General features: G+C 42.2%; 2 protein-coding genes across 5 annotated transcripts; both read left to right on the plus strand.

Moving 5' to 3' along the window:
- Positions 1–2,261: 2,261 nt before the first annotated feature.
- On the plus strand, positions 2,262–12,609 carry LOC112075121 (tubulin-specific chaperone A). The gene is made up of 4 exons (XM_024142155.2): positions 2,262–2,446; positions 8,934–9,060; positions 11,256–11,342; positions 12,214–12,609. Exons 1-4 carry the CDS (start codon positions 2,394–2,396, stop codon positions 12,292–12,294), a joined length of 348 nt encoding a protein of 115 aa, XP_023997923.1. The 5' UTR covers positions 2,262–2,393; the 3' UTR covers positions 12,295–12,609.
- A 5,144-nt stretch (positions 12,610–17,753) lies between these two features.
- Positions 17,754–23,840, plus strand: LOC112075122 (homeobox protein orthopedia B-like). 4 transcript variants are annotated; one of them, XM_024142156.2, is made up of 3 exons: positions 17,754–17,936; positions 18,462–18,883; positions 22,356–23,840. In XM_024142156.2, exons 1-3 carry the CDS (start codon positions 17,861–17,863, stop codon positions 22,881–22,883), a joined length of 1,026 nt encoding a protein of 341 aa, XP_023997924.1. In that variant the 5' UTR covers positions 17,754–17,860; the 3' UTR covers positions 22,884–23,840. The 4 variants fall into 4 exon arrangements, with proteins under 4 accessions (XP_023997924.1, XP_023997925.1, XP_023997926.1 ...); XM_024142157.2 differs by having other exon boundaries at positions 18,462–18,862; XM_024142158.2 differs by having other exon boundaries at positions 17,754–17,897.
- The last annotated feature ends 3,958 nt before the right edge of the window (positions 23,841–27,798 follow it).

Below are 27,798 nucleotides of genomic sequence, written 5' to 3' on the forward strand. Positions count from 1 at the left end.
AGTCAAGGACCATATCACCTCCACCCTACCTGACACCCTAGACCCACTCCAATTTGCTTACCGACCAATAGGTCCACAGACGACGCAATCGCAACCACACTGCACACTGCCCTAACCCATCTGAACAAGAGGAATACCTACGTAGAATGCTGTTCATCGACTACAGCTCAGCATTAACACCATAGTACCCTCCAAACTCGTCATCAAGCTCGAGACCCTGGTCTCGACCCCGCCCTGTGCAACTGGGTCCTGCACTTCCTGACGGGCCGCCCCCAGGTGGTGAGGGTAGGTAACAACATCTCCACCCCGCTGATACTCAACATTGGGGCCCCACAAGGGTGCGTTCTGAGCCCTCTCCTGTACTCCCTGTTCACCCACGACTGCGTGGCCATGCACGCCTCCAACTCAATCATCAAGTTTGCGGACGACACTACAGTGGTAGGCTCGATTACCAACAACGACGAGACGGCCTACAGGGAGGAGGTGAGGGCCTCGGAGTGTGGTGTCAGGAAAATAACCTCACACTCAACGTCAACAAAACAAAGGAGATGATTGTGGACTTCAGGAAACAGCAGAGGGAGCACCCCCCTATCCACATCGACGGGACAGTAAGTTTTAAGTTCCTCGGTGTACACATCACGGACAAACTGAATTGGTCCACCCACACAGACAGCGTTGTGAAGAAGGCGCAGCAGCGCCTCTTCAACCTCAGGAGGCTGAAGAAATTCGGCTTGTCACCAAAAGCACTCACAAACTTTTACAGATGCACAATCGAGAGCATCCTGTCGGGCTGTATCACCGCCTGGTACGGCAACTGCTCCGCCCACAACCGTAAGGCTCTCCAGAGGGTAGTGAGATCTGCACAACGCATCACCAGGGGCAAACTACCTGCCCTCCAGGACACCTACACCACCTGATGTCACAGGAAGGACATAAAGATCATCAAGGACAACAACCACCCGAGCCACTGCCTGTTCACCCCGCTATCATCCAGAAGGCGAGGTCAGTACAGGTGCATCAAAGCAGGGACCGAGAGACTGAAAAACAGCTTCTATCTCAAGGCCATCAGACTGTTAAACAGCCACCACTAACATTTAGTGGCCGCTGCCAACATACTGACTCAACTCCAGCCACTTTAATAATGGGAATTGATGGAAATTATGTAAAAATTCATCACTAGCCACTTTAAACAATGCCACTTAATATAATGTTTACATACCCTACATTACTCATCTCATATGTATATGTATATACTGTACTCTATATCATCTACTGCATCTTGCCATCTTTATGTAATACATGTATCACTAGCTACTTTAAACTATGCCACTTTATGTTTATATAGCCTACATTACTCATCTCATATGTATAGACTGTACTCTATACCATCTACTGCATCTTGCCTATGCCGTTCTGTACCATCACTCATTCATATATCTTTATGTACATATTCTTTATCCCTTTACACTTGTGTGTATAAGGTTGTAGTTGTGGAATTGTTAGGTTAGATTACTTGTTGGTTATTACTGCATTGTCAGAACTAGAAGCACAAGCATTTCGCTACACTCGCATTAACATCTGCTAACCATGTGTATGTGACAAATAAAATTTGATTTGATTTGAAGTAGTATTTTACTGGGTGACTTTCACATTTTCTTGAGTCATTTTCAATGAAGATATCTTTACTTTTACTCAAGTAAAATTGTTAATGTTTCCGCCACTGCCTGCTATGGTGCTATAGGTGCCAAGGATTCGAACATGTTGCAGCAGTATGTAGAAAGGAGATCCCTCGATGTGAGAAATGTGCAGGAGGACATAGTCTGAGAGAGTGTACAGTTGGGATGGAGAAAGCACTTTCTTGCATTTATAGCCAAGGTGATCAACTGCACTGCGCTGATGGAGCAGAAAATAACACAAGATAGATGTGGTAGTTGCAGCAGCAGATAAATATATGGGTATGAAAGATTTTAGTGCAGAAGATCTACAGGACGTTTTGAGAGAAGGGATTCCATCCTCCCAGGCCAACGTTTTTTGGGGGGGATATTGTATAGGTGCAGGATAAGATAGTGCAGCAATTTAAGATTTTCTCGTTCCCATTTTACCTTTTTTGTTTGTGACCACAATTTGCAACCATCATTCCGACCTGAGAAAGGAAGCCATACGCAACACAGCGTCTAGTCTGCCGGAAAGTCAAACAAAGAAGAGGAAGAAGAAGAAAACGTGCTCAATGACTGTGATGTGCTCTACTTCTCCCACAGCACGTAGTGCGCATGCTCACTCACAGTAATCTGCCCAGGATTTCGTGATATTATTGTGCTGTGTTGGATAGCAGTAGTTTCACCGTTTTTCGATTGACTATTCACTTATTGTTTCTTTTGAGAATATCAGTTAACATGGCAGATCCAAGAATACGACAGATCAAAATCAAGACTGGTGTAGTAAAGCGGTAAGTGCAGTTTTTACTTAATAAAATATTTAAAAGATAGCTTGCTAACTGCCTAACATGCTACACCCACAAGGCCGCGGATATCTACTTCGGCTCGAGACAGAAGTCAGGCTGTGCTTCGAGAGTACTTCGCCGGCATATATTTAACTATACAACGGTGCTTTAGGGAGGTGCGTGAATTGTCAGTCAAAATAAGGCAGTAACGACACAATAACCTGTAATTCATAACATATTTGAATGATCTAAATTGTATGTTGTTGAGTGACATTTTCGCATTTCATACAACGTGTTTATAACAAGTGCGCTTGTGCTAAGGTTAGCAAGTCATCCCTGTTGTGTTGCCTGTAACTGTTAACAGCTAGCATACAAGCTAACATACAACATGCTTTGCATTCACTTAGCAGGTGCGCAATAAGCAGAGGCTATCTGGCCTTATTATACTACTAGCTTGCTAGCTAGCTGGCAGGATGGATAGTACTGCTACCATTGTTTTCTCTTGTCACTCATCAGAGCCATATAGATCAGGCGTTGTAGCTACGTTTTCATGTGAATGTTGGCTACAGGCCTATTAATGATCAGTGACGGTATAGTTGTAAACAGGCCTAAATGCAGGCATTTGATGCACTGAAGCTAATTTTCTGCAAACTCATTCTCATCTGAGCCAGCCTCTTTTTGTTGAAAAGGCAATCATGGTTTTAGCTTAGTTGCACAAATCAAGTTGTGGTCACATGCACATTAAGCAGATGTTATTGCGGTTGTAGCGAAATACTTGTGTTCTTACCTCCAACAATGCAGTATTATCTAACAATTCACAAAAATACACAAGTCTAAAAGTAAAAGAATGGAATTAAGAAATATATCAATATTACGATGAGCAATGTCGGAATGGCATTGACTAAAATACAGTATATCCATATGAAATTAGTAAAACAGTATGTAAACATGATTAAAGTGACCAGTGATTACATGTCTATGTACTTAGCGCAGCAGTCTCTAAGTTGCAGGGTTGAGTAACCGGGTGGTAGCCGGCTAGTGATGGCTATTTAACAGTCTGATTGCCTTGGGATAGAAGCTGTTTTTTAGTCTCTCTGTCCCAGCTTTGATGCACCTGTACTGGGGTTGGTATAATTTGTGGAACGTTCCAACAGGAATCTGTTCCAAAAACTTTGTTAAGTACAAGGTTGTCAACAAACAACGCATACAAAGTAGCATGATCAATTCACGTAGGCATCAACTCACCACGTAGCTAATTCTTAATGTTTGTCCAAAAACTACCAGAGTGAGGAAATACTTTTTTCGGAATAAACGTGGTGAGTGAAAAACCTAATGAAATAGCCCACTCCCTACCCGGTATCTTATTCTGCCGCTATACAACTTTATATGAGTTGTTTGTTGGCAACCTTGTTATTTACGAAGTTTTTGGAACAGATTCCTGTTGGAACGTTCCACAAATTATACCAACCCCCTGTACTGACCTCGCCTTTTGGATGACAGTGGGCTGAACAGGCCGTGGCTCAGGTGGTTGATGTCCTTGATGATCTTTTTGGCCTTCCTGTGACATCGGGTGCTTTAGGTATCCTGGAGGGCAGGCAGTGTGCCCCCAGTGATGCGTTGGGCAGACTGCACCACCCTCTGGAGAGCCCTGCGGTTGCGGGCGGTGGAGTTGCCCTACCAGGCAGTGATACAGCCCAACAGGATTCTCTCAATTGTACATCTGTAAAAGTTTGTGAAGGTCTTTGGGGCCAAGCCAAATTTCTTCAGCCTCCTGTTGAAGAGGCACTGTTGCACCTTCACAACACAGTCTGTGTGGGTGGACCATTTCAGATTGTCAGTGATGTGTACTCTGAGGAACTTGAAGCTTTTCACCTTCTCCACTGCGTGTCGTCGATGTGGATAGGGGCGTGCTCCCTTTGCTGTCTCCTGAAGTCCACGATCAATTCCTTTGTTTTGTTGACGTTGAGGGAGAGGTTATTTTCCTGGCATCACTCCGCCAGGGCCCTCACCTCCTCCCTGAAGGCTGTCTCGTCATTGTTGGTAATCAGGCCTACTACTGTTGTCGTTTGCAAACTTGAGGATTGAGTTGGAGGCGTGCGTGGCCACGCAGTCACGGGTGAACAGGGAGTACCCTTGTTGTTTCCTGCCTTCACCACATGGGGGCGCCCCGTCAGGAAGTCCAGGACTCAGCTGTACAGGGCAGGGTTCATACCCAGGGTCCCAAGCTTAATGATGAGCTTGAAGGGTACTATGGTGTTGAAGGCTGAGCTACAGTCAATGAACAGTATTCTTACATAGGTATTCCTCTTTTCCAGATGGGATAGGGCAGTGAGCAGTGCGATTGCATCGTCTGTGGATCTATTGAGGTGGTATGCAAATTGGTGTGGGTGTAAGGTGGAGGTGATATGATCCTTAACTAGCGTCTCAAAGCACTTCATGATGACAGAAGTGAGTGCTACGGGGCGATAGTCATTTAGTTCAGTTACCTTAGCTTTCTTGGGTACAGGAACAATGGAGGACATATTGAAGCAAGTGGGGACAGCAGACTAGGATAGGGAGAGATTGAATATTTCCGTAGACACTCCAGCCAGCTGGTCTGAGTATGCTCTGAGGACGCGGCTAGGGATGCCACCTGGGCCTGCAGCCTTGCGAGGGTTAACACGCTTAAATGGCTTACTCGCATCGGCCACAGAGAGCGAGAGCCCACAGACCTTGGGAGCGTGCCGCGTCGGTGGCACTGTGTTATCCCCAAGCGGGCAAAGAAGGTGTTTAGCTTGTCCGGGAACAAGACGTCAATGTCCGCGACGTGGCTGGTTTTCCTTTTGTAATCCATGATTTTCTGTAGACCCTGCCACATATGTCTCGTGTCTGAGCCGTTGTATTGTGACTCTACTTTCTCTGCACTGATGTTTTGCCTATTGATTGCCTTACAGAGGGAATAACTACACTGTTTGTAATCAACCATATTCCCAGTCACCTTGTGGGTAAATGCGGTGGTTTGCACTTTCAGTTTTGCGTGAATGCTACCATCTATCCATGGTTTTTGGTTTGGGTAGGCTTTAATAGTCACAGTGGGAACAACATCCCCTATACCACACATGTCTCTCGTCTGAGCCGTTGAATTGCGACTCCACTTTCTCTGTACTGATGTTTTGCCTATTTCTGACTCCCGAGTGGCACAGTGGTCTAAGACACTGCATCTCAGTGCAAGAGGCATCACTGCAGTACCTGGTTCGAATCCAGGCTGCATCACAACCGGCTATGATTGGGAATCCCATAGGGCGGCACACAATTGGCCCAGCATCGTCCGGGGTAGGCCGTCATTGTAAATACGAATTTGTTATTGACGGACTTGCGTAGTTAAATAAAAATATATATACACTTTCTGATGAACTCGGTCACAGTGTCCGTGTATATGTCAATGTTATTCTCAGAGGCAACCTGGAACATATCCCAGTCCATGTGATCAAAACAAGCTTGAAGCATGGATTACAATTGGTCAGACCAGCGTTGAATAGACCTTAGCACGGGTACTTCCTGTTTGAGTTTCTGCCTATAGGAAGGGAGGAGCAGGATGGAGTCATGATCTGATATGTCTAAGGGAGGGCGGGGGAGAGCCTTGTAGCCGTTCCGGAAGGGGGAGTAACAATGGTCGAGAGTTTTTAATGCACGAGTACTATAGAACTTTGGTAGCGTTTTCCTCAAAATTGCTTTGTTAATATCCCCAGCTACAATAAATGCGCCCTCAGGATATGTGGTTTCCAGTTTCCACAAAGTCCAGTGTAGTTCCTTGAGGGCCGTTGTGGTATTGGCTCGAGGGGGAATATACACCGCTGTGACTATAACCAAAGATGATTCTCTTGGGAGGTAATACGGTCGGCATTTGATTGTGAGGTATTTTAGGTCGGGTGAACAAAAGGACTTGAGTTGCTGTACGTTATCACAACCACACCATAAGTAGTTGATCTTAAAGATAGACCACTGCCTTTCTTCTTCCTGGAGAGTTTTTTATTCCTGTCTGCGCAGTGTACTGAGAACGCAGATGGCTGTATGAACGGGGACAGTATTTCCGGAGAGAGCCACGATTTCGTGAAACAGAGTATTAGGTTCTGGGTGCAATAATTATTATATCCTGGGTGCAAATGACTGATGTTTTTCCTGACAGGGCATTCAGTCCCCACAGTCCAACATCTGACCATAATCTGTTGTTTTTTCAGTTGAACAAACAAAAGCAGTCAGGATAAGATCTAATTCTCTAATCACTGTTATTATACTTTTAATTCCAGCATACTTTTCTTTCTGTTGCAGACATTTGATATTTTCATTCAGGCTGATCTCCTGAAAGTTACTCAGTGGCTTCTATTAATTGAAAGAGTTCTGTCATAATGCACTGGGTGTCATAATAGATCTATTTGCTAATCCATAAATAGTAAAGTAGGTCTAAGTATGAAGAGGATTTATCTCGGTCTTGCTCTCCCCCCTGGTTCCCTCTGTCCCTGGCCCTTTGTGTAAATGTGCTATCGATCTTATTTTGATTAGGGTCACATTACTAACGGGGCTCCCTGATGAGTGTGGGTAATGGCGGTACCGGCTTAGAACTCTCCCTCAGAAGGTGATGTCACAGAGAGGGTGTCTGATGCAGTGGAGAAACTGTAGGCCCGCTGGTGTAATGAGAGGTGGTGCAGGTTCAAACACAACTCCATTCTAGAATGGCTTCCTTTACATTATAAAACATCTCCATTCTCAGTCCTTTCCCATTCAGAATAGGTTAATTTCATCATTAGCTGTCCTAGAAATGTAATATTTTACTGGGGTATAAAGTAAGGAGAGATCCATTACCCATTCAGTGGCCTCCAGCATGACCTTGATAAGGGAACCTGCAGCCTCTGTTCACAGTCAGATGGAACAGACTGCCTTTGCTTTCTCTGTACTCTACCCTACTATGTCTTCCTGTCTCTCTCCCACCCGCTCTCTCTCCCACCCGCTCTCTCTCTCTCCCGCTCTCTATCACGCTCTCTTTCTCTCTCATTCCCCATGTTATTAAAACCCTAGTAGCAGCTCCCTGTCTGCTCTCTCCCAGTAAGGCCTGTTCCAGTGGCTTTGTGGCGTTGTACATTCCAGTCAGTACCTCTTCTCTGCCCTAGCGAGGCGGATGCCCTTAATAAAATGACAACAGTAATTTGGCTTTGTCATTCGGGCATTGGGCTAGGCCGGGGCTCAAAAATACAGTGCTGTTGGAGGAGGCAGCGGCCGAATGCGTGTCGGATCTCTAATTCCCTTTTCTTCCTTATTTTCCAGAGAGATGCCTTTTCCATTAAGTCCAGGGTGGCAGGTCTATTTAAAACCAGCCACGACCCCACCCCTCATTCACACACACAGCGCTCCTAGACCCAGCCTGAGAGAAATAAAACATTAACATCAGGCCTAGATGAGAGAAGGTGGGGGTGGACATTTTTATTAGACTGTCCTTCAGTTTTATTCAAATTATTTCAATCCCCCTTTCCTCTCCTTCCCCTCTCCCTCATTGCTGCCTTCTTTTCCTCTAAATAACCTCAGAGGTGACATCCTTCATTCGGTGTAAAGCCTGAGAGAGAGGAGGAGAGGAAAAGAGGGGTGGAGGGCTCCTCTGCTGTTCGTTGTTGCATATGCTGCCCGTTTAAACAGCATCTTGATGGAAACGTATTAAAATGAGCGATAATTGACGTAAAATATGACAGAGTGCCGTTGGCTTCCTCAGCTAAGCAAGGCGCCACGGCAACACCGAGGAGAGGCTGTTTCTGGCTAATGGACCTGATTAATGAAGGATCGCACACGAACCAACGCACGCAGCTGATTTTATGAAAAATGAATTCCACGTTGTCATCCCGACAAGCAAAGCTGCAGCCGGAAAAATACTATTAGTCGGGAATCATTATCAATAGCAATATTTTCAAACTCCATTATGCCAATGAAGGTCTGAATTGATTTAATAGATTTAGTTCCATTTGGTCCGTAATTGATAAATAATCAACATTTATCAATGTACTCAAGCCCATTTTCACTAACAATCAAGGAAGAGTGGTCCATTTATCACCTGACTTGGTCCAAATTTGAAACTAAATTGATGATCAATTAATCGTAGAATGGGCCAGTAGAGTGTGTGTCCTGCTAGAGGTGGCAGTTAAGCAGAGACCGTCAGATAAGCGTGGTGATCAGGCAAAGAAGGAAGGCATGGGGCTGTACCGTAGTAGACCCACAGTTCTATTATACCCACACTGGACACATCTGGAAACAATGGAACATATTGGTTAGGTTACTATTACTTCACCTGGTGGTTAGTTGAATGAGAACTCCTCCTTGACATCTTGAGGGCTTCAATGATACAGCTTTTGGTGTTTGTGTTTTTCTGTGTGTTTTTAACTTATCTAGTAGGCATGAACTTTGATTTGGTTTTATTGTGTGTTGTGTTTAACTAAACGGTGCTGTGTCTTGTCATCTGTTATTTACTCCCCAGGCTGGTGAAGGAGAAGGTCATGTATGTCAAGGAGACCAGTCAGCAGGAGGAGAAGATTGAACGACTGAAAGCAGAGGCCTGCGACGAAGAGGCCGACTCCGAGGCCAAGTATGTCATCAAGAAACAGGTGGGTGAAAACACAGGAGAATAAAGGATGTTTACATTCAGTTGTAAACATACTTTACATACATAGGCCAACCCATACTTTACATACATAGGCCAACCCATACTTTACATACATAGGCCAATCCATACTTTACATACATAGACCAACCGATACTTTACATACATAGGCCAACCCATACTTTACATACATAGGCCAACCCATACTTTACATACATAGACCAACCCATACTTTACATTCATAGGCCAACCCATACTTTACATTAAGTTGCTTTTATAGCTGTATAGTAAAGATGTTATAACTATAGTAATGTTGCATTATTAAGTTGTTACATAGTAAGTTAGTATTGTTTTGTGGTTGCATATTGAATGGATTTTTGAGATACCTTACTACACAGGTATAAGAGCAACTTAATGGAAAGTGTTAGGACGTGGTTTAAAAGGGATGCATTATAGCTTAAATCACATTGAATGTTCTTCTTAGTCAACATTTTATTTGTCACCTTCATTGCTAAATGTGGAAGCTTTCTAATGTGCTTTATAACCTATTATCAAATAGAATTCTAGTACAGTAGCGAACAGACATTGCCAGTAGCCCTACATTCACTTTAATGAGGTCAGCTTAGTATCATTATGAAGAATTAGTCTTGGAGGTGGGGGGGATCGTTAGCGATTTAGTCATTTGCTGATTTAATGACATTATGTAACTTTGGAGGAGTTTGATAATTACTGACACATGCTGGTAATTTACAGCCGCTAGGAGATCGCTGTTGCATATCCTCCTCGTCTCCCTCGCTCTCTTTCGCTCTTAGTCCTTCTCTCCCTCCATCATTTTCCCTGCTTAGATTAGAATGAGAGGGTGATAGACAATAAAGACCCACGGTGGCAGGTGTCCTCTGTGTGCCCTACCTCACAACCTTTGTTTTAATCTCAGTTATTCGAGGGATTACACCTTGTGGAGAGGATCATCTGTCATGCTTTCATGCACAATAGGCGGATGGATGGATGGAGATCAGGATGGAGATCAGGATGGATGGATGGAGATCAGGATGGATGGATGGATGGATGGAGATCTGGATGGATGGAGATATGGATGGATGGAGATCAGGATGGATGGATGGAGATCTGGATGGATGGATGGAGATATGGATGGGTGTTGTTTGTATGTTTTTGTTGTGTATTGTTGGTATGTTGGTGATATGTATGGTTGGTTTGTTTTTGGATGGATGGATGGAGATATGGATGGATGAGATCTGGATGGATGGATGGAGATATGGCTGGATGGAGATCTGGATGGATGGATGGATGGAGGTCAGGGTGGGTGGATGGATGGAGGGCAGGGTGGGTGGATGGATGGATGGAGGGAGATCTGGATGGAGGGCAGGGTGGATGGATGGATGGATGAAGGGTAGGGTGGATGGAGGGCAGGGTGGATTAGTTATGTGTCTTTATCCTGCTGCTGATGGGATCATTCCACTGCACTGTACTGGGAGGGCACCATGACCACTACCACCTCACCATGTCTGTGTGTGCATCACTGCCTGTGTCTCTCCACCTCACCTCCGGAATTTCTTAGCGGTGTGTCTGACTAACAGTGTTAGCTGAGTCTTCTGTTCTCTTTAGGTCCACCCTGTCAGTCAGGGGAATTTGCCTTTCCAGAGTATCTCAGACCCAGACATCTCAGGCTCTAACTTAGCTTCCCCACAGGCGTAGTAATACCTCTCCATGCATGATCACCGTGATGCTACCTGCCCTAGGCGTAGTAATACCTCTCCATGCCTGATCTTCATGCCACTACCTCTCTGCTCTGGTCTTCTCCACTCACCCAGGTGTGCTGGAGGCAGAGTGAGGTGAGGACCCCTGCTGCTGCCCAACTCCCTGCCCGATCAATAACTATATAACATTTTTCACGCAGGCAGAGAGCTTGTTGTGGGATGTTAACCTTAGCACAGCATATGTGGGATACTAAACCAAGACGAAACCTATTTCAAGGAACTGCACAGTGGAGCTATTGAAGCTGCAACACTTTGTTTTTCAACCTTTAATACATTACAATCTAAGGCAGTGTTTTTCAACTATTTTGAAAAACTTGTTTTGCTTGGGGGACCCCTTGAAGAAAATATAACACAACTTATATGTTTATAAATGGTGAAGATGGTGGTGTTGATGAATAATCTGTGTTTTCTCTGTGTGTTTCAGTTGGAGGTGCTACAGGAGTCCAAGATGATGATTCCAGACTGTCACAGGCGTTTGACCATAGCACACGCAGACCTGTCCCAGATACTAGTAAGCACGGCTCTGTTAGGAAGGAAAAACGTTGAGAGGAACCAGACCCATCCTCCTTTGTCTTTCTTGCTGCAGGTTTATCCATGATAGTGTTTTTGGCTTCCATGTCGGTGTGTGTGACTGTCTAAAGTGACACACTGATCGTGCAGGTGTGTCTGTCTAAAGTGACACACTGATCATGCAGGGGTGTGGATGGGTGTGTGTGTGTGACTGTCTATAGTGACACATTGATCATGCAGGTGTGTGACTGTCTAGTGACCGATATAAGAAGCCAGAGAGAGGAACACACACGCCGCCACCACACACATGCATGTCTCAGGGTCCTCACAATTAGCAGAGAGCAGGAGTCAGGCAGCCGTGGCCTCACTGAGAGACACGTGCGGAAGGGAGAGGAGGAGAGAGGAAATCACAGATGACTCCTCCGGGGGGGGGGGGTCCCTCTCCACCTCCTACCAAAGCCCACTCTCACCCCTTCCAACACACACACACACACACACACACACATTACAGTTCATTAGCAGTTCTGTCACTGCGGTGGCCACCATAGGAACCCAGCAGCACTCGATTAGCACAGATGTGACCCTCACATATATATATTTTTTTTTACGGAACCGTTCCACTGTGAAATCAATATGTGGATTGTAAATGTTAATTTTATTAAAAATGGGCTAGGGTTAGGAAAGGGCTTTAGTATGATCATTTGGTGAATAGCCATGTGAATTGACTGTGGACTTTTTAATGGCTAGGTTAATTATGGGTTGATTGTAGATGGTAAGTTAGATTTCGTGTAATGCTATTTGATGGGTTGGTAATTTTAAAAGTGTTTGTGATAGTGTTAGTATTGATATCCTGTATGTGCTTGTGTTTGCAGGAAACAGAAGAGGACTTGGCTGAAGCAGAGGAGTACAAAGAGGCCAGGACCGTATTGGATTCAGTGAAGCTTGAAGGATGATGTTCTCACTCTGTAATGCACTACTTAAATGTCTATTTCATTCATCTGGGCTTGTTTGGAAACACAGACAAACAAAATCGTTCAGCATCTTTTTCTCTTTCTCACTCTTTTTTTATTTTTTATTTCTACATTTGAAAACAACATGCAGTCTGATCTCGACATCCTTCTCCAGAGTGTACAATCTCACACAAGCAGAAAATAAAAACGTATTTCTTTTCTTACCATGGGGGTTTGCTTGGTTTGTTTCTTCAACTATACAGCTGCAAATTAAGCCTGGTTGTATTGTTTAACTCATATTAAAGCTATACAATAGTACTGTAGTGTCTTGCATCAATTGATTTAGAAAGTGTTCCTCAATGTCTTGAATGGAGATATATTCTTCTTGATGATGACTGATTCAATATTTAGCCTAGTTTAATGTTTATTTGTTCTTAAGAATCAAGATAACAGTCAAAATAAGTGATGGACCGAAGAAAATCCGGATGAGAGACAGGAGCTAGCTACACCATATCAAATTACATCCAACTATATATCATCATATAACATCGTCCTAGTGTCTGTGTCATGGGATTGGATAGAGAGAAATTGGCATGATGTCTGTTCCTAGGGGTAAGAATCAGGACACCGACCTCCGCTGGTGAATGAAGTCCATGCAGCCTAGTGATATCATCAGCACTGTCATTGCTAACCAGACAGTCTACAGTGGATCTGACAGGCTGTCCGCGAATTGACCAGTAGACCTAGTTGGGCATCAAGTCACACTGTGGCTTGTCCACAAATTCACATTGCTTATTTTGGTCTGCAAATGTAGACATTTAAAAACTATAATTCAAGATTTTATTTGGGTTAACATATTTTTTATGTTCCACTGTGGAATTGGCTAAATAGTTTCTGTTTACCTGACCAAAATATGCCTACCGATATGCCAACCAAATAAAGGAAACACATTAATTTCGTACATGGCCTATTTAAGTTTAATTTCATTCCATTAGTTTGATTTGCTTTTTAAATTTAAGTCTTTATAAAACCCAAAACTGCTTGAAGATGTTTGGTGTAGGCCAATATATTTATTAAAGCCGACAAACATGTATTAGGTTGCTAAGCCTGTGTTAAAATCACTGCAAATTAATAATATAATTTGATTCTAAATGTTAAATCTCATGGCCTATTTTTTTTCTCTAAATTCACCCTCTTTCGAGGATAAGGCACCCAAGACACCTAAATGCCAGTCTAATAATACAAGACAAAAAACCTGACTGGGCAGACAAATTAAGGTTACATTTGTCTTATTTTACAGATTTCGATAATTATCGGGATCACCCCGAAGTCTTATTAACGCCCTAATGAGGCGCGCGTCTCTCCGTGACATCCAGCCGCTCCATCTCGTTAAGGAAATCGCTCTTCAATGCTGATTATTTTATTTGGAACCATAATTATATTTATTTCGGATAAATCACGGTCTAATCGAGTCCGCGCAGAGGGCAGCGGCGCTAATTGAAGCATGAGATGCGGTGGTGGTCCGCGGGCGCTACCTGGATTTGTGACCAAACGTCGAGGCAAAGCGACGCACCTGGTGGATGTAGCCCTGGCAAGCACAGCGCCTCTCTCTTTTCTCGCTCCTCTTTCCTCCCCAGAACTCAAAGACAACAATTTATTACTTCTAATCCCCCGACTGTCACCAAATCACCTGCACGAAACAAGAATCTAATTTGTTAAACTGGCATTTCTGCAAATGGAAGATCGATTTAGAATTCTCTAATTGAGGGAATACAGACGCCCGATGAATTAGATTTACCCTGGATGAAGAGGAGGAGAGGAGAAGAATAGAAAGAAGGAAAAAGATTGAACAAAAACCATCATCGGTGTTAGCTCTCTGCACCGTGCGTGGCCCGAGACAAGAATGCACGCGGGAGAGTGGTGACGGGCATTGGCGGTGGTGACGGGCAAAAGGTAACACGCTGTGTCTCTTGCATGAAACTCCCGGTGCGCCAGCGAATGCCCAAGGCCCCCGGTGGAAAGAGAGAGGTGCACTGGAAATCTCCAGTTCCAATAGGCCTACTGCGTATAGAATTACATTTGTTTTTCTTGTGGTTTTATTAAAAGTCACTCCTCATCTCCAGAGCGCGTGAAAATGTCTACTTTCCACTCAGATGCGCTGCATTAACTTGCAGGGGGCGAATTGGTTTGTTTGTCTATTTGTATTTCTATGCTGGATAAGATTGATGTGGGCTTGTTATGGGAATCTCAGCCAGGGAGAGAAGCCACTGCTTTGCTCCTTGTTGTTTACCCTAATTACAGCTTATTCAATTCAGCGAAATGAGGACCTTTATCTGACAAACACACACACACACACACACACACATACACAGACACACTGTGTTAAATTATGGGTTACAATTTCGTTAGAGAAATAAATAGTAAAGGTGTTTACATAGCCTAACACCGAGAATCCTTCAAATAAAAAAATTAATAAAGTAATAACAACATCAATAAATACAATCAAAATAATCATGTTTCACTATGGCACCAAATTGAATTGCCTTATAGGCAGTTGGCAATTTTTTTTTATCGGCCTATTGGCTTTCGAGTCCCTTATTTCAATATTTTGCAGCAGAGGTTGCTGTTTATTTGCAATATTTGTTCGTGATGAACTCGTGATTTTATTATATAAAATGTACTCAAAGGCTAATAATAAACAATAGCGTAGGCCTATTTGCCTATTTGAGAAATATTTTATAATTTCTGATGCTTTTGACTGATTGTATTAGGCCTATCATTATTATTATTATTGTTATTATTATAGAAAGGGGATATGCCTATGGTTACACAGTGTAGGCCTACTTGCAACATTCCACCGGAGTAAACATATACTGAAAATACCTTTTGTCGCACCAGGAAACGGTTACATTTCTTCCCACAAATGACTTTCATTAAAAAAAAAAAAAATCCACCATGTTTCACCAATAAAGCTTAAAATCCATGTGCTTAGTTCTGGGGCAGGTATTGTCGTACAGATATTCAATATATAGGTATGTACGAAGTAAACTAGGTGAATAAATTGCATTAGAGGGAGCCAATGTGTTTTCAGCCTAGTTGTTGTTTTTCTCCTCTGTCTTTGGGAAACAATCTGAAACCTATTTATAAGAGGAAAATCACTTCATCCGCCAAACAAAGTCCATCGTTTGCCCTTTACAGCACTGTAGAAAGATCAGACAAGGTGCATCAAAGAGCGTGGAATTCAATATAGGGTCACTTTCTGCACAAAGCATTTTAATAAAGCCTATGTGTATTTTTGTACATGATATATCCTTGAAAGTGCAGTTTTATTCCCATGCCTTGGAGCACCATGCCAATGCGCTTGCCTCTAGGCGTTTTCCCGGGTTAAATGTGAGCTGGCGAGCGGAGAGGAGTCATTCACTTTTGTTTGTACAGCCATAAAAGCCGTGAGCTATTGAAAACTCGTAAAATGAAGCGCGCAATCAATCACACCGCGCTATGCTGCTGTTCTGACTGAGCAGCGAAGACCAAACAAAGTAATGATTTTAAATGATCGTTATTGTTTCAGCGCACAACCGAAGACAGCTTAAACCGACACATATAAACTGGTAACATATTCAATAATTTTATAACGCTAATATGTTTACATCTCGTTGATGTTGAATATAGCAAATAAAAGATGTATGTTCTTCAAATAAAAAGTGGGAAAGAACAACACAAACCCGGACATCTTGAATTACGCACACATTCTCTGCTCCGGCGCTTTAATCCACGTTCTGTGACATTTGGGATATGAAAACGCAGAGGAACAGACAATTGTTTCCAAATCGAATCCACACTCTTCTCTCTTTTTTCATTTTCAGGACGCCGCAGTATAATAACCTACCCTGCGGTTGCGTGGCGCGTGAGCGATTGCCAGTGACCCCGTTGTGTCCGAGATTCTCTCGCGCTCCCCGGTCGGTCGTCCCACCAGATTGCCACTAGATAAAAGATGAGCCGAGCTAATTCAACTCGAGATGGGCTGGGAAAGGACCCCAAAGTGCCCCAAGTTTACGCTAGGACGCATCCTTTGTGTTACTTCCAAAAAGGCACCATTCACTCCACAACAAATGAACTAGCTTTCACAAAACCTTCCAACAGCTGTAGGGAGCCTGTTGGATTCTTTTGTGTCCCTTATATATTTTGGGAACATGATGTGTGACAAGAACCCAATGTGCTAATTGGTATAATGGCGGTATATTTATAGACTACATTGGATACCTGTTTATAGCCTACCTGCTTGGTCTGACTGAAATGAGTACGCTTAATTTGGGCAGATTGGATGAAAAATCAATACCATGAAAAGCAATTGGCCAACAGCAAAGTGTTTAAAGCATGATTGTGTCTGTTCTAGTGCAATCCACGCCTTCTGGGAGATCCGCTGTCTCCATGAAAGGGAAACATCCTCAGATCATGTTCAGCCACAACTCAGTTTCAACTTTCCGCTGAATTATGCACTTAATTTGCTCACATATCATGTACAATAAGTCCCACCCTGCATGACAGTCGAGCCTAAACAGTAGTAAATCAACTCTAATTTATACTGATTTTACTCTAATATTTGTAATAAAAATCGTATAGATTTGGCACGAATTACATAAAAGCCTAATGGTGTTGAAAATGACTCTGGTTAGAAATATATCGCTAATCTAAACGTTGTTGTTGGCTGAATGGGGAGTAAGAGGCATTAGCAGAGGTTCACTTCATCTCCAAAAGGCAGGACTGACTGGGACACGTTGGATAAAAGAGGTCGAACATGTCTGGGGAAACTAAGACTATCCACAGCCATTCACAGTTTCAAAATGACAAAGGGCCTTGCTATTAAAACACAAGTCATTGAGCCACTTCAACAGACACTTGATATAAACGTAACCTTGACTTGGCTATAAGATGTGGTATAAATGCACACTAAGAGCTTTCATACTCGGGCTATGTAGGTTTAACCTAATTTGAGGCAGTTAGTTGTGTAGGAAATATGTTCTGTCATTCACACGCCAGAAACGAGTCTAATATGTTTATGTAGCCACAGAGGCTGTTAACTTGGGTAAATTAGTCGTTGTTCAAACCTGGGGCTCATCCATTATAGAGAAAGGCAGCAACAGCACGCACAATTAAACAAATACTGCGCTGATCCAGTTTATCAAATGGGTCGAAGCTTTCACAGATATTAAATCAAGTGATTTTATTTGATATAATTTGGAGTTGAAATCAAAGCCAATTACAGAAATGAGGAGAAATGAACTTGTGAATTTGGCTGGATGGGAGAATTTGAGTGGCTGGCTGCTCTGGGGTCTCGAGGTTGTTGACATATCTCTAGCTTCAAATCTGATTGGCTCTCCTTTAAAGAAGCTCATGGGTTCATTGGGTTGTTAGGCGCCTCCCCGTTTCTCTAAAGGACATTATAATGCAAGGAACCTCCTTTTTTAACCACAAACAGAATTTGCTTTTATTTAGGCTATATATATTTTTTAAACAGGTTAAAGTCATAGAGATTTTTTTGAAATAGCATTTCGCACTGGAGAGGTGCGCAATGCTTTCACACGCCGACCTCCTGGATGCTCGCCTCGGTGAGTTATCGTCGCCAAACTCCGGTCTTCAACTCTACTGTAAGCTGGAGGCACTTCTAATCTAAATCAAGCAGAGAAAATTGACAATTTGTTTCTTATTTTATCTTAATGTCAGTTAAGTGAGATAATTCATTGGAAAAGTAATTATTATTATTATATTACTGCGTAATTTGATTTAACCGTTTTCTAAATTATTGATGTGATCAAATGGAATTAAGGAGTAGCCTAGATTAAACGCTGTAGCCTATGATAGTTACGTGCTTGTTTAAAAGACAGTTAGTGTCTGGTTTTATCCATAATGTAATGTCCACTTCGATGGTTTCACCATGTTTTTAGAGAGCATTTGTAAAGTGACAAAATGTTCAACCAATTATCTGCATGCATGACAAACTATTATCCCCTTGCCAGACTTCGTTAGATTCATAAAAGTGTCACTTTCGATAATCTAACTAAACAATGTATTTTAAAAATATATCATACTAATTTACATTTTTCCTATGCATTAGCCTATACAAAATAGTTGTGACATTGCCTTTAAATTCTGACCGGGTGTTGTCTATCCAGGGATGAAGGATGCCGCGGCAGAGCTGCTGGGTCACAGGGAGGCTCTGAAGTGCAGGCTAGGTGGTGGAGTTGGACCTGACCCCGGCCACTCCGGCGAGCTAGCCCCGGGGCCAGACACCGTGGAGGGGACCACCATGCTCCCTGGAGACGATATCAACAATGGTGGATCCAACCCTTCCGGCGTGCAGGCCAACAGTAAAGAGCAACAGGACAAGCAGCAGCAGAATAACTCCAGCCAATCCGGAGGAAGTCAGAGTCAGAAACAGAAGCGACACCGGACCCGATTCACCCCAGCCCAACTTAACGAACTGGAGCGCAGCTTCGCCAAAACGCATTACCCAGATATCTTCATGAGGGAGGAACTGGCCCTACGGATCGGCCTAACGGAATCTCGCGTTCAGGTAACGGAATCTCGCGTGCAGGTTTGTTTGTGATATGGATTGGGAAATGTATGTGTCATAGCAAATTATTTTGAAACAAATAGCCTATAATAACACTGTAAGAGTAGTGTACTAATACTGCGGGAAATGATGCGATGAAATGTGTATGTAATGTGTCCTCTTAACCCTCAAAAATAATGTAAATATTAACCGTCAGTGGGTGTTATTATTTCACTTCACGTGCACAATAACAATATTTCCTCAAGTAACTAGGCACCACGGCTAATTGGAAAGTACATCTTCATTACAGTCTAAATTACCACTCGGTGAAAATATCTAACTCACAGCTGTTCTCACAGAAGTGCCAATATAATATAGGCTAAGAAGCTTGAATCTAAAGAAGATGAAGTGTAGACTATTGAAGGGATTAAAATAGGCCTACCATACATCTTGATACTGCGTAAAAAGTTGGCCACTAGAAATGTATGATAACCTAAACTATTTGCCACTAATAGGCTATTCCCTTGGAGCTAAAACTACATTTAATCCATTAGCGATATACTATAGGAGTATAGCATATAGGCCACGCCTTGTGTTCCTCGAGGCAACCATCTTTTATTTCCTTGTGCCAAAAATAATAATAGCTTACACCTGAACCTCGATTGTATTTTTGGAGGGTCTTGTTTTTGTTGTTAAAAGTATCAGGAAATACAAAATGTATGCTAGACTAACCTAAATCTCTGACAAAAACTGCACTGGGTGCGCGAGCTGTTCATGGTTCTGAAAATAACGCGCAAGAGCCCTGGTAATAACGTTCTACAGCGATTTGGTTGAAACCAGATGCAAGAAACGTGTCCCAAAATTATGTTATTCAAGACAGAGCTGACAAAACCGGGATGTTATGAGATACAATTGTCCAGAATGAACGAACAGAACTAATAAAAATTAAATTTGAGATTAAAACAGCTTTTACCATAGGTGCACCTCCGTCACGCTGTCTCGTCGTTGTCATTGTTATCGACATTCTACAGATGCCGCAGAATATTGACATCTGATTGATGTTTAGGCCTAATGCCAAGTCTTTCTGAGCAGGGGCTAGTGACTGATTCGTCAAATTTACACTATAGTGGCCTGGAAATAAAATGACATTGCTAACGTAGACAAATAATTAGTAGAAAACAACTTTGCCGTTATTATAATGTCGTCATGTTTACTTTGCTAGCTCATGGCAACATTGCATCTCTCTCAAGTTCGTCAGAAATAGCTAGCAATGCTAACGTTAGCTAGCTAAAATGTGGTTGCTCTCCCATCAATATTAACTAGCTAGCGTTATACTGCATCTAAAGTCAATCTGGAGACATCACACTGATGACAAAAGCTTTTCCTACTAATCCTTTTGAAATGTCATCGTGTTTCCCATCCACAGTTATGCATTTAAGATTACATTTTCATCACCACCCATTGAGACGGCATTGAACAGAATTCTCAGCTGGGCATCATTCTTAAAACGAACGATCAAAACAAGATTGCTATAATTACTTACTATAATTTAAAATTCCATGAGTGTAAGTTTTCATAATATCTGAAAATTACAGATTGTACGTGGACATATTAAGGGCATCTTAATGTAGGACCTAGGTAGCCGATATAATTCATGAAAATAAGAATTTCCTAAATATGAGTGTATGTTTTTCTACTCACTGTATCAAAATCAACATTCAGTTTTGCATGCATACATTTGACTGAATTATTATGCACTGTAAACTACACAAATTATCATGTGCAATGTGCATATGCAATAAGCCACACATACAACTCTCAATGGGCCAGATGAAATGATACAAGAGGTAGGCTATTTTATTAGGTAATGACTTTGGTCCTTAAAATCTAATAACGTTTCGTTTTGTTGTCCTATTGGAGTGGGCCTATATTCATGCGTTCTCATGCAAAATAAAAATGGAATGATGATTTTATCTTTATTATACCCTCACTATTAAACTATATTTTACAACATAATTACTTCTATGTCGATATTAGGTGACAGCATGACCAATGGTAGGCCCTAATGGTTTATTTTGTTTCCCTTTACATTCCATATAGCTCAGTTGTCAAAATAGCTCACGAGATTAATTCAATAATAGCTCGACATAGCAGTTGGTTTGGGTCCTCTGATGCATCGTCGTTCATTACCATGTAGCCCTTCTCACGATGATAGTGCAATAAAACCAAATCCATTATTATCAACCAATTTCTGAATTATTTATTGCGATAAGGGCTTATTAAGCAGCAATGAAAAATGCAGAGGAGTCGTTCACATGTGAAACTGTAACTGCGGTAATCATTATTATTGCACGGATCAATTTGGTTTCAATATCTTATTTACATAAAATAAGAATTAGCGAAATGACGAGCCATTTATAAAGAGTATAGCCAATGATAATAATAATAGGAAGCCAGTGGGTAAAAATAGCCTATATCTGGGATGTTTCGAATGAGAAGGCGCATGCAGCTTGCACTGTTCTCTTCTGAAATGGGCCTGTCAGAGTTCCACGTCTTAATGGCGGAAGCGCTGAACGTGTACTCTGTCTTTTAAACAGAATGAGAAATTGCATTTTCTTTCCTTTGAAGTGTAATGCATTTGAGGCCTGATTTCACGGCTGGCTGCTCTGGGGGATAGACTGAGATTGGGCCTCTTAATACTACGGCACAGTTTCTCAACCAAATCTTCACATTAATCATCGGCGCTAACCGGTTTAGGCCTACTATGAGATCTATATAGACAGTCTCTCAAGGACCCGCAGAATAAACACTGCTTGTGCCATTTACAACTGAGGCCTGGGTCACATTAATAACGCCTTTATTTCCGAAATACTATTATTATTGCTGTTTTGTGTAGGCCAAAAGTAAGTGTTTATATCCATGCTATGCAACAAATTATATAAGCTAAGTTTGATAGTACGAAAAAGCACGAAAAAGGTATGCACTCTACTGTAAGTCGCTCTGTATAATTTTTTATAATATTCTAAATAGTAAACGGGTTTCGGCTAGCATATTTAAAATGCATATCAAAATCATGGGCTATAGGGCTCATAACAGTTACAACACATATTGTCAGCTGACTGGACCACCTCCCGCATAGGGCTATTGTGTTTTCTGACGTAGCCATTTTTATTTTATGATATCCATGGACTAATGCAGGCATGCCACAGACCATTTACTGACATGGATTTTTGGCGTTATGTCATGTAAGATATCAAATCCTTCGTTTATGGCATATAATTTCATCCGTTGTATATCATATCTAGTGTTATTCATGGAATCCGCTGATATAAAGAAGATTTGTAATGGAAATATCTGTGTTATGGGCTTCCTTCTCTTCTAAGAACCTAAACCTCTTTCCCGTGCGTTAAAGTGACCGTATAGAGAAGTGTACAGTAGCCTACTCATTGTGTCTCACATTGATGACACTGTAACCAGATTCTAACCCATCTCTCTCCCTCTCTCTCTACTCCAGGTTTGGTTCCAGAACCGACGCGCCAAGTGGAAGAAGCGCAAGAAGACCACCAACGTTTTCCGCGCTCCGGGAACGCTGCTGCCCACCCACCACGGCCTGCACAGTCAGTTCAACTCTGCTGCTGCCGCCGCCGCGGCCATGGGGGACAGCCTGTGCTCCTTCCACGCCAACGACACCCGCTGGGCCACGGCAGGGATGCCAGGCGTCTCTCAGCTGCAGCTCCCGCCAGCCCTGGGTCGCCAGCACCAGCATGCCATGGCGCAGTCCCTGTCCCAGTGCAGTCTGTCCGGCCCGCCGCCCAACTCCATGGGGCTATCCAACATGTCGTCGAACGGATCCGGGCTCCAGTCTCACCTCTACCAGAACCCGTTCCCCGGGATGGTCCCGGCCTCCCTGTCCGGTCCCACCAACGTGACGAGCTCTCCCCAGCTGTGTAGCTCCCCGGAAAATGACGTCTGGAGAGGGACGAGCATCGCCTCCCTGCGGCGAAAAGCGCTGGAGCACACAGTATCCATGAGTTTTACTTAGTAGTAGGCCAACCACCACCAAGCCAAGCGCCACGTTTTAAGCGTTTTTCTTTTTTACTTTGTCATCTATAATTTTTTGTTTTGTTGTTGAACACATCCAGTCCAATACAGTTGGACAACGATGAGAATGTCTCCAAGCAAAAAAAGCAAGGCAGCAGCAAAACAACAGCCACAGTTTTGTTGGCACACTAATACTAAAACCAAACGATTTGAAGGTGGATAAATGGGTAAATGTTTAGCTTATTAATTTATGATGTGCATGTATTGATTTATAACTTTTATAACTTGATTTATTTTACATGTAGGCTATGTATATTTATTTATTTGTTTATCATTTTATTTATTAAAAAATATATATTTACCACCTCGTTTTCATTTCCTTTGTCTATAACAAAATACTGCTGATATTTGCTAGTGGAGTTTCTAACAGTTTCCACCGGCCGATGGTCGAGGGTGTAAAAACTCAACAAAAAAAGAATAAAACTCGTTTTTAATGTCACCTGCTGCACAGCATGTAACCATGATTGGCCACGGGCATGCGCCGTGCACGTGCAGATATCACACACCTGGGAGTTTTTTTGTTTGAAAAGCATAAAAAGATTCATACAACGGAAGAGGAAGACAAGCGATAATCTCAAAGGAATCACACAACATGGAAACGAACTTGACTGCATGTGCTGGCCAAGGTAAATTTACGGAAACAGGCCTACTATAATTAAGACAAGAAAAATCGACTTGAATATAATCTGTTATATAGGATGTTTTGTGTAGAGGAAGCATTCTTGACTTGTTCCCATTTGGTCAGTTTGTGATATGTTCTAAATTATTGTCTGTGCTTATTATCATATCAGAATTTCTTAAATGTTTGATCTGATACTGAACAAACCATTTCGTTTCATGGCCATGTTTTTATCAATTGACTGTAAATGAACAAATTAAAATCATTTTCAATATGTCACATCACGAATCAACCTCCTTTTCTTGAACGTGACGCATGCACCCATCCTATCAGAATCAAATACTGACCTAATGTCTATTTGTATTTCCCTAAAATGCTTCATACCAGGACTCGGAGGCAGTCGCCGTTCTCCGGTGATATACGGTATACGGTATACGGTAGGCCTACAATAAATAGGAAAACCGATGATCAAAACATCAAACTATCTAACAACGAGCTGTAAATAGTCTACAGTATATCCGTCCAATATGTACTGCTACTGATATTTCACCGACGTAGGCTACTGATGGAATTCCACCCCCAGACTAGAGAAAAGCAATGTGGGTGTGTTATGGATATGAAAGCTCAAGGCAATGAATAATATATCTTTATATTTATAGATTTCTATAATTTCTATAACAGAAATACGTGTTAAGTCGTGCACATCTTTCAAAACAACAAACGTTTTTGCCGAATCGAATGACACATCCTATCCAGCCAAATATGTCAAGTAAATGCGACCCGTGCCATGAGTTCTGCCTTCTCTTCCCCCCGAGCTCCATTGACGGGTTTGACCTTAGATGTGATGGATACTATCGCGCTGTAACGTTGATTGTACAGGCCTATATTTTGTTTCGTCATGTCAATGTATATCACGGATTCATTCATCAAACCCATATTTGGAGCAATCTCGGCTGTATTAACGCACGTCCCTGAGGATAATCTCCCCAACAAAACGGCGACAAGCTCTAAATCGTGGTGCCGCAGCAGCATAATTTACACCGCCTCCGACAGAACATCAAACAGGCATGTGGAGCGAGCTATTAAACTCTACACATATCCCCCTCTCTCTCTCTCTCTCTGTGTGTGTGTTGGAACCACTGATCTATGTGACCTTCTCTGTTTATGACAGTAGGCCTATAGTGTGTCTATGGTTGGAGCATGGGACTACCTGAAGAGAGGATATAGGACAATGTCTCCACATGAGAGGCTTGGTAAATGCACTAATGTGTTTACAAATGAGTTAATTGAAATAATAATAATAATCATCATCATATTAGTAATGTTGTCTGGGGTTGGGCAACAGAAGATAGTTTGGTTAACGAAACCCACCGACACCCTGTTTTTCTTTGGCTGCCACTGCTACTTCTTTAGGTTACATTCTCAATAGTATTACATTCAAGATCTACCCATTGTTGCTTGTTCTTTACCTGGATCGGAACATCCAGCACATGATGTAGAGTATCACTGTTGATCTGGATGCTCTCCTCCATACAAACTAGCATAAATAAATAATAAAGCTACAAAAAGTGCAACAACTGGCACTCAATAGCCGAGTGAACACCAGTGTGTGTGTGCGCGCATGTGTCGACGTCTGGATGTGTTAATATTCACAGAGCATCACAAGACAATCAGGAGGGTTGGGGAGGCGTGCACAGGGATAAAGATTTTCCCAGTCCTGGCGACAGATGCGAAATAATATTACATAAATGTAATAATTTGTTTCACTATCACCCAGGTTAATTACTTTGTGGAAATGGGTAACCCATTTCTCATTGGGTAATTTGTCACACACTGACGCGAGAGCCAATCAGTGACCCCGCTGTTGGTGGGATCATTTCTCCCAGAATTCTGTGCAGCGAGTGTGTCGCGGAAAATGTGGGAGCGAGCCAATGTTTACCTCCTATTTATTTCACACAAATAAATGAAATCAGTCAATAAACCACCCAAGGGTGAATATGGCTCTCTTTGTCCAGGATTATGAATGAGAGCTCATTAATTTTCTCTCAGGCTCTGTGTGCGTGCGAGTGCGAGTGTGTGTGCGTATGTGTTTGTGTGTGCAGGGGTATGTGAGTGCTTGCGTGTGTATTTAAAAGGGTGAGAGAATGTGTTCGAAAGCTTCCTGAGAGAGTGTGTGTTTATGCATTGATGTACAATAGCTGTTTATGCATATATTGCCAGACTGCATTGTTCCACCCTCATTTACCTACCCATTCATTGGAAAATGTCACTGCAGAAGATTACAGATATCATTACAACTGCTATAGCCAATATTCTAACTAGCACATCAGTATGTCCTATGTTTTTAATGCAACATTGTCTACCACTACCATTCAGCAAAAATAGATGAGAATAACTGAGAACACAACAGCAACTCTGGTCACAAAAAATAACGTAGCTATTTAATACTAGTGATGTTGTACTATGCACAGTGTGTAAAGATGTTTAAATCATTATCACAACCATTGGTAAAATTGGTTGGATCACTCTTAAAAACATAATCTTTGCATTCTACTCTGTTCTACTAATGGTGTGATACAACTCTGGATATGTCTGACGATGATGGGAAGGCATGGTTATAATGGAGGAGAGACATCATTTGGTCTGACAGACAGGAGAATATCTTGGCTGGTGATTGTTGTTCCAGATGATGCATGGTGAAGAATTCCATCTCCAGGTTTTATTCATTCCAGTCTAAGTAGTGAAGAGTCTGGCTCTGGCTGTGTTTGGTCCAGTCTGACCAGACTGACTGACACCTAGCAGCTCCCACCATCCGTCATCGTTTGAGAATGTCTTAATTATATTACATGCAAATGAAGAGATTCAATTTTGTGCCCATTATCTATCCATAAGAGCAAATGAACGGAGCATCACTGGGGTCAGAGAGAGAGGGAGAGAAAGAGAGAGACAGAGAGTGAGAATTAAATATGTTCTTTTTTTGTTGTTGCAGTTTTTAAAGAATATTATTTCATTTTTTTTTTGCTGTATTGAATGGATAGTTAAGTGTCGGATAGACATGGATGTTAAAGGGGGGTCGAGTCAAAGGGCAGTGGGCCGGATTTGAACCCTTTGCCGACTCTGGCATACATGTGTATGTACATGTACATCGGTTGTAACCACTGGACCCCACAGAACACTTAAAGATATTTTAATGATAAGATAGTTGTAATATTTGACATTTTGATATCACCATCCCACATCCATTTTTGCAAAACATTAGAGAGAACAGAGCACTCAAAGTGTGTGTGTGTGTGTGTGTGTGTGTGTGTGTGTGTGATAGGTCAATGTTGGATAATTAACCTATGCTGATGGATAAACAGCAATTACAGTTTTACTCATGTGACAAATTGGAGTGACAGAGGCCTGAATCTGGTCATGCATGCTCCTTAGTCTGCTCTTAAAGTTTCTGACCACACTATTCCAGTCACTGTCTATTATATTACAGTATGAATGTGTTGTAACAGTGTTATTGCAGTATATTGTACATTAATATTACTGTTACAACAATAAATCTGTATACAACACTTTCTTCTTATCAGTCGTGAGATACAGGCCTTTAACCCTGCCTTTACACCTCTTGTATTGTAGTGTGAGTGTAGTATGTATCAGTATAGTGTGAATGTTGTGTGTATCAGTTTGAATGTTGTGTGTATCAGTTAGATTTTTTAAATGTTTATTTACCTTTATTTAACTAGGCAAGTCAATTAAGAACAAATTCTTATTTTCAATGACGGCCTAGGAGCAGTGGGCTAACTGCCTCGATCAGGGGCAGAACGACAGATTTTTACCAGGTCAGCTCGGGGATTCAATCTTGCAACCTTTCGGTTACTAGTCCAACGCTCTTGTCACGTCCTGACCTTAGAGAGCCTTTTTATGTCTCTATTTGGTTTGGTCAGGGTGTGATTTGGGGTGGGCATTCTATGTTGTGTTTTCTATGTTTCTTTATTTCTATGTTTTGGCCAGGTATGGTTCTCAATCAGGGACAGCTGTCTATCGTTGTCTCTGATTGGGAACCATACTTAGGTAGCCTTTTCCCTCCTTTCAGTGTGGGTAGTTGTCTTTGTTTGTGGCACTATAGCCCTTAAGCTTCACGGTCGTTTTGTATTGTTTATTGGTTTTGTTGGCGTCATTCCAAGATAAAAGTAATGTACGCTCACCACCCTGCGCTTTGGTCCAGTTCTTCCAGCATCGGCCGTGA

The sequence above is a fragment of the Salvelinus sp. IW2-2015 genome, unplaced genomic scaffold (genome assembly GCF_002910315.2).
Source record: "Salvelinus sp. IW2-2015 unplaced genomic scaffold, ASM291031v2 Un_scaffold2992, whole genome shotgun sequence".
In the NCBI taxonomy this organism is placed as follows: domain Eukaryota; kingdom Metazoa; phylum Chordata; class Actinopteri; order Salmoniformes; family Salmonidae; genus Salvelinus; species Salvelinus sp. IW2-2015.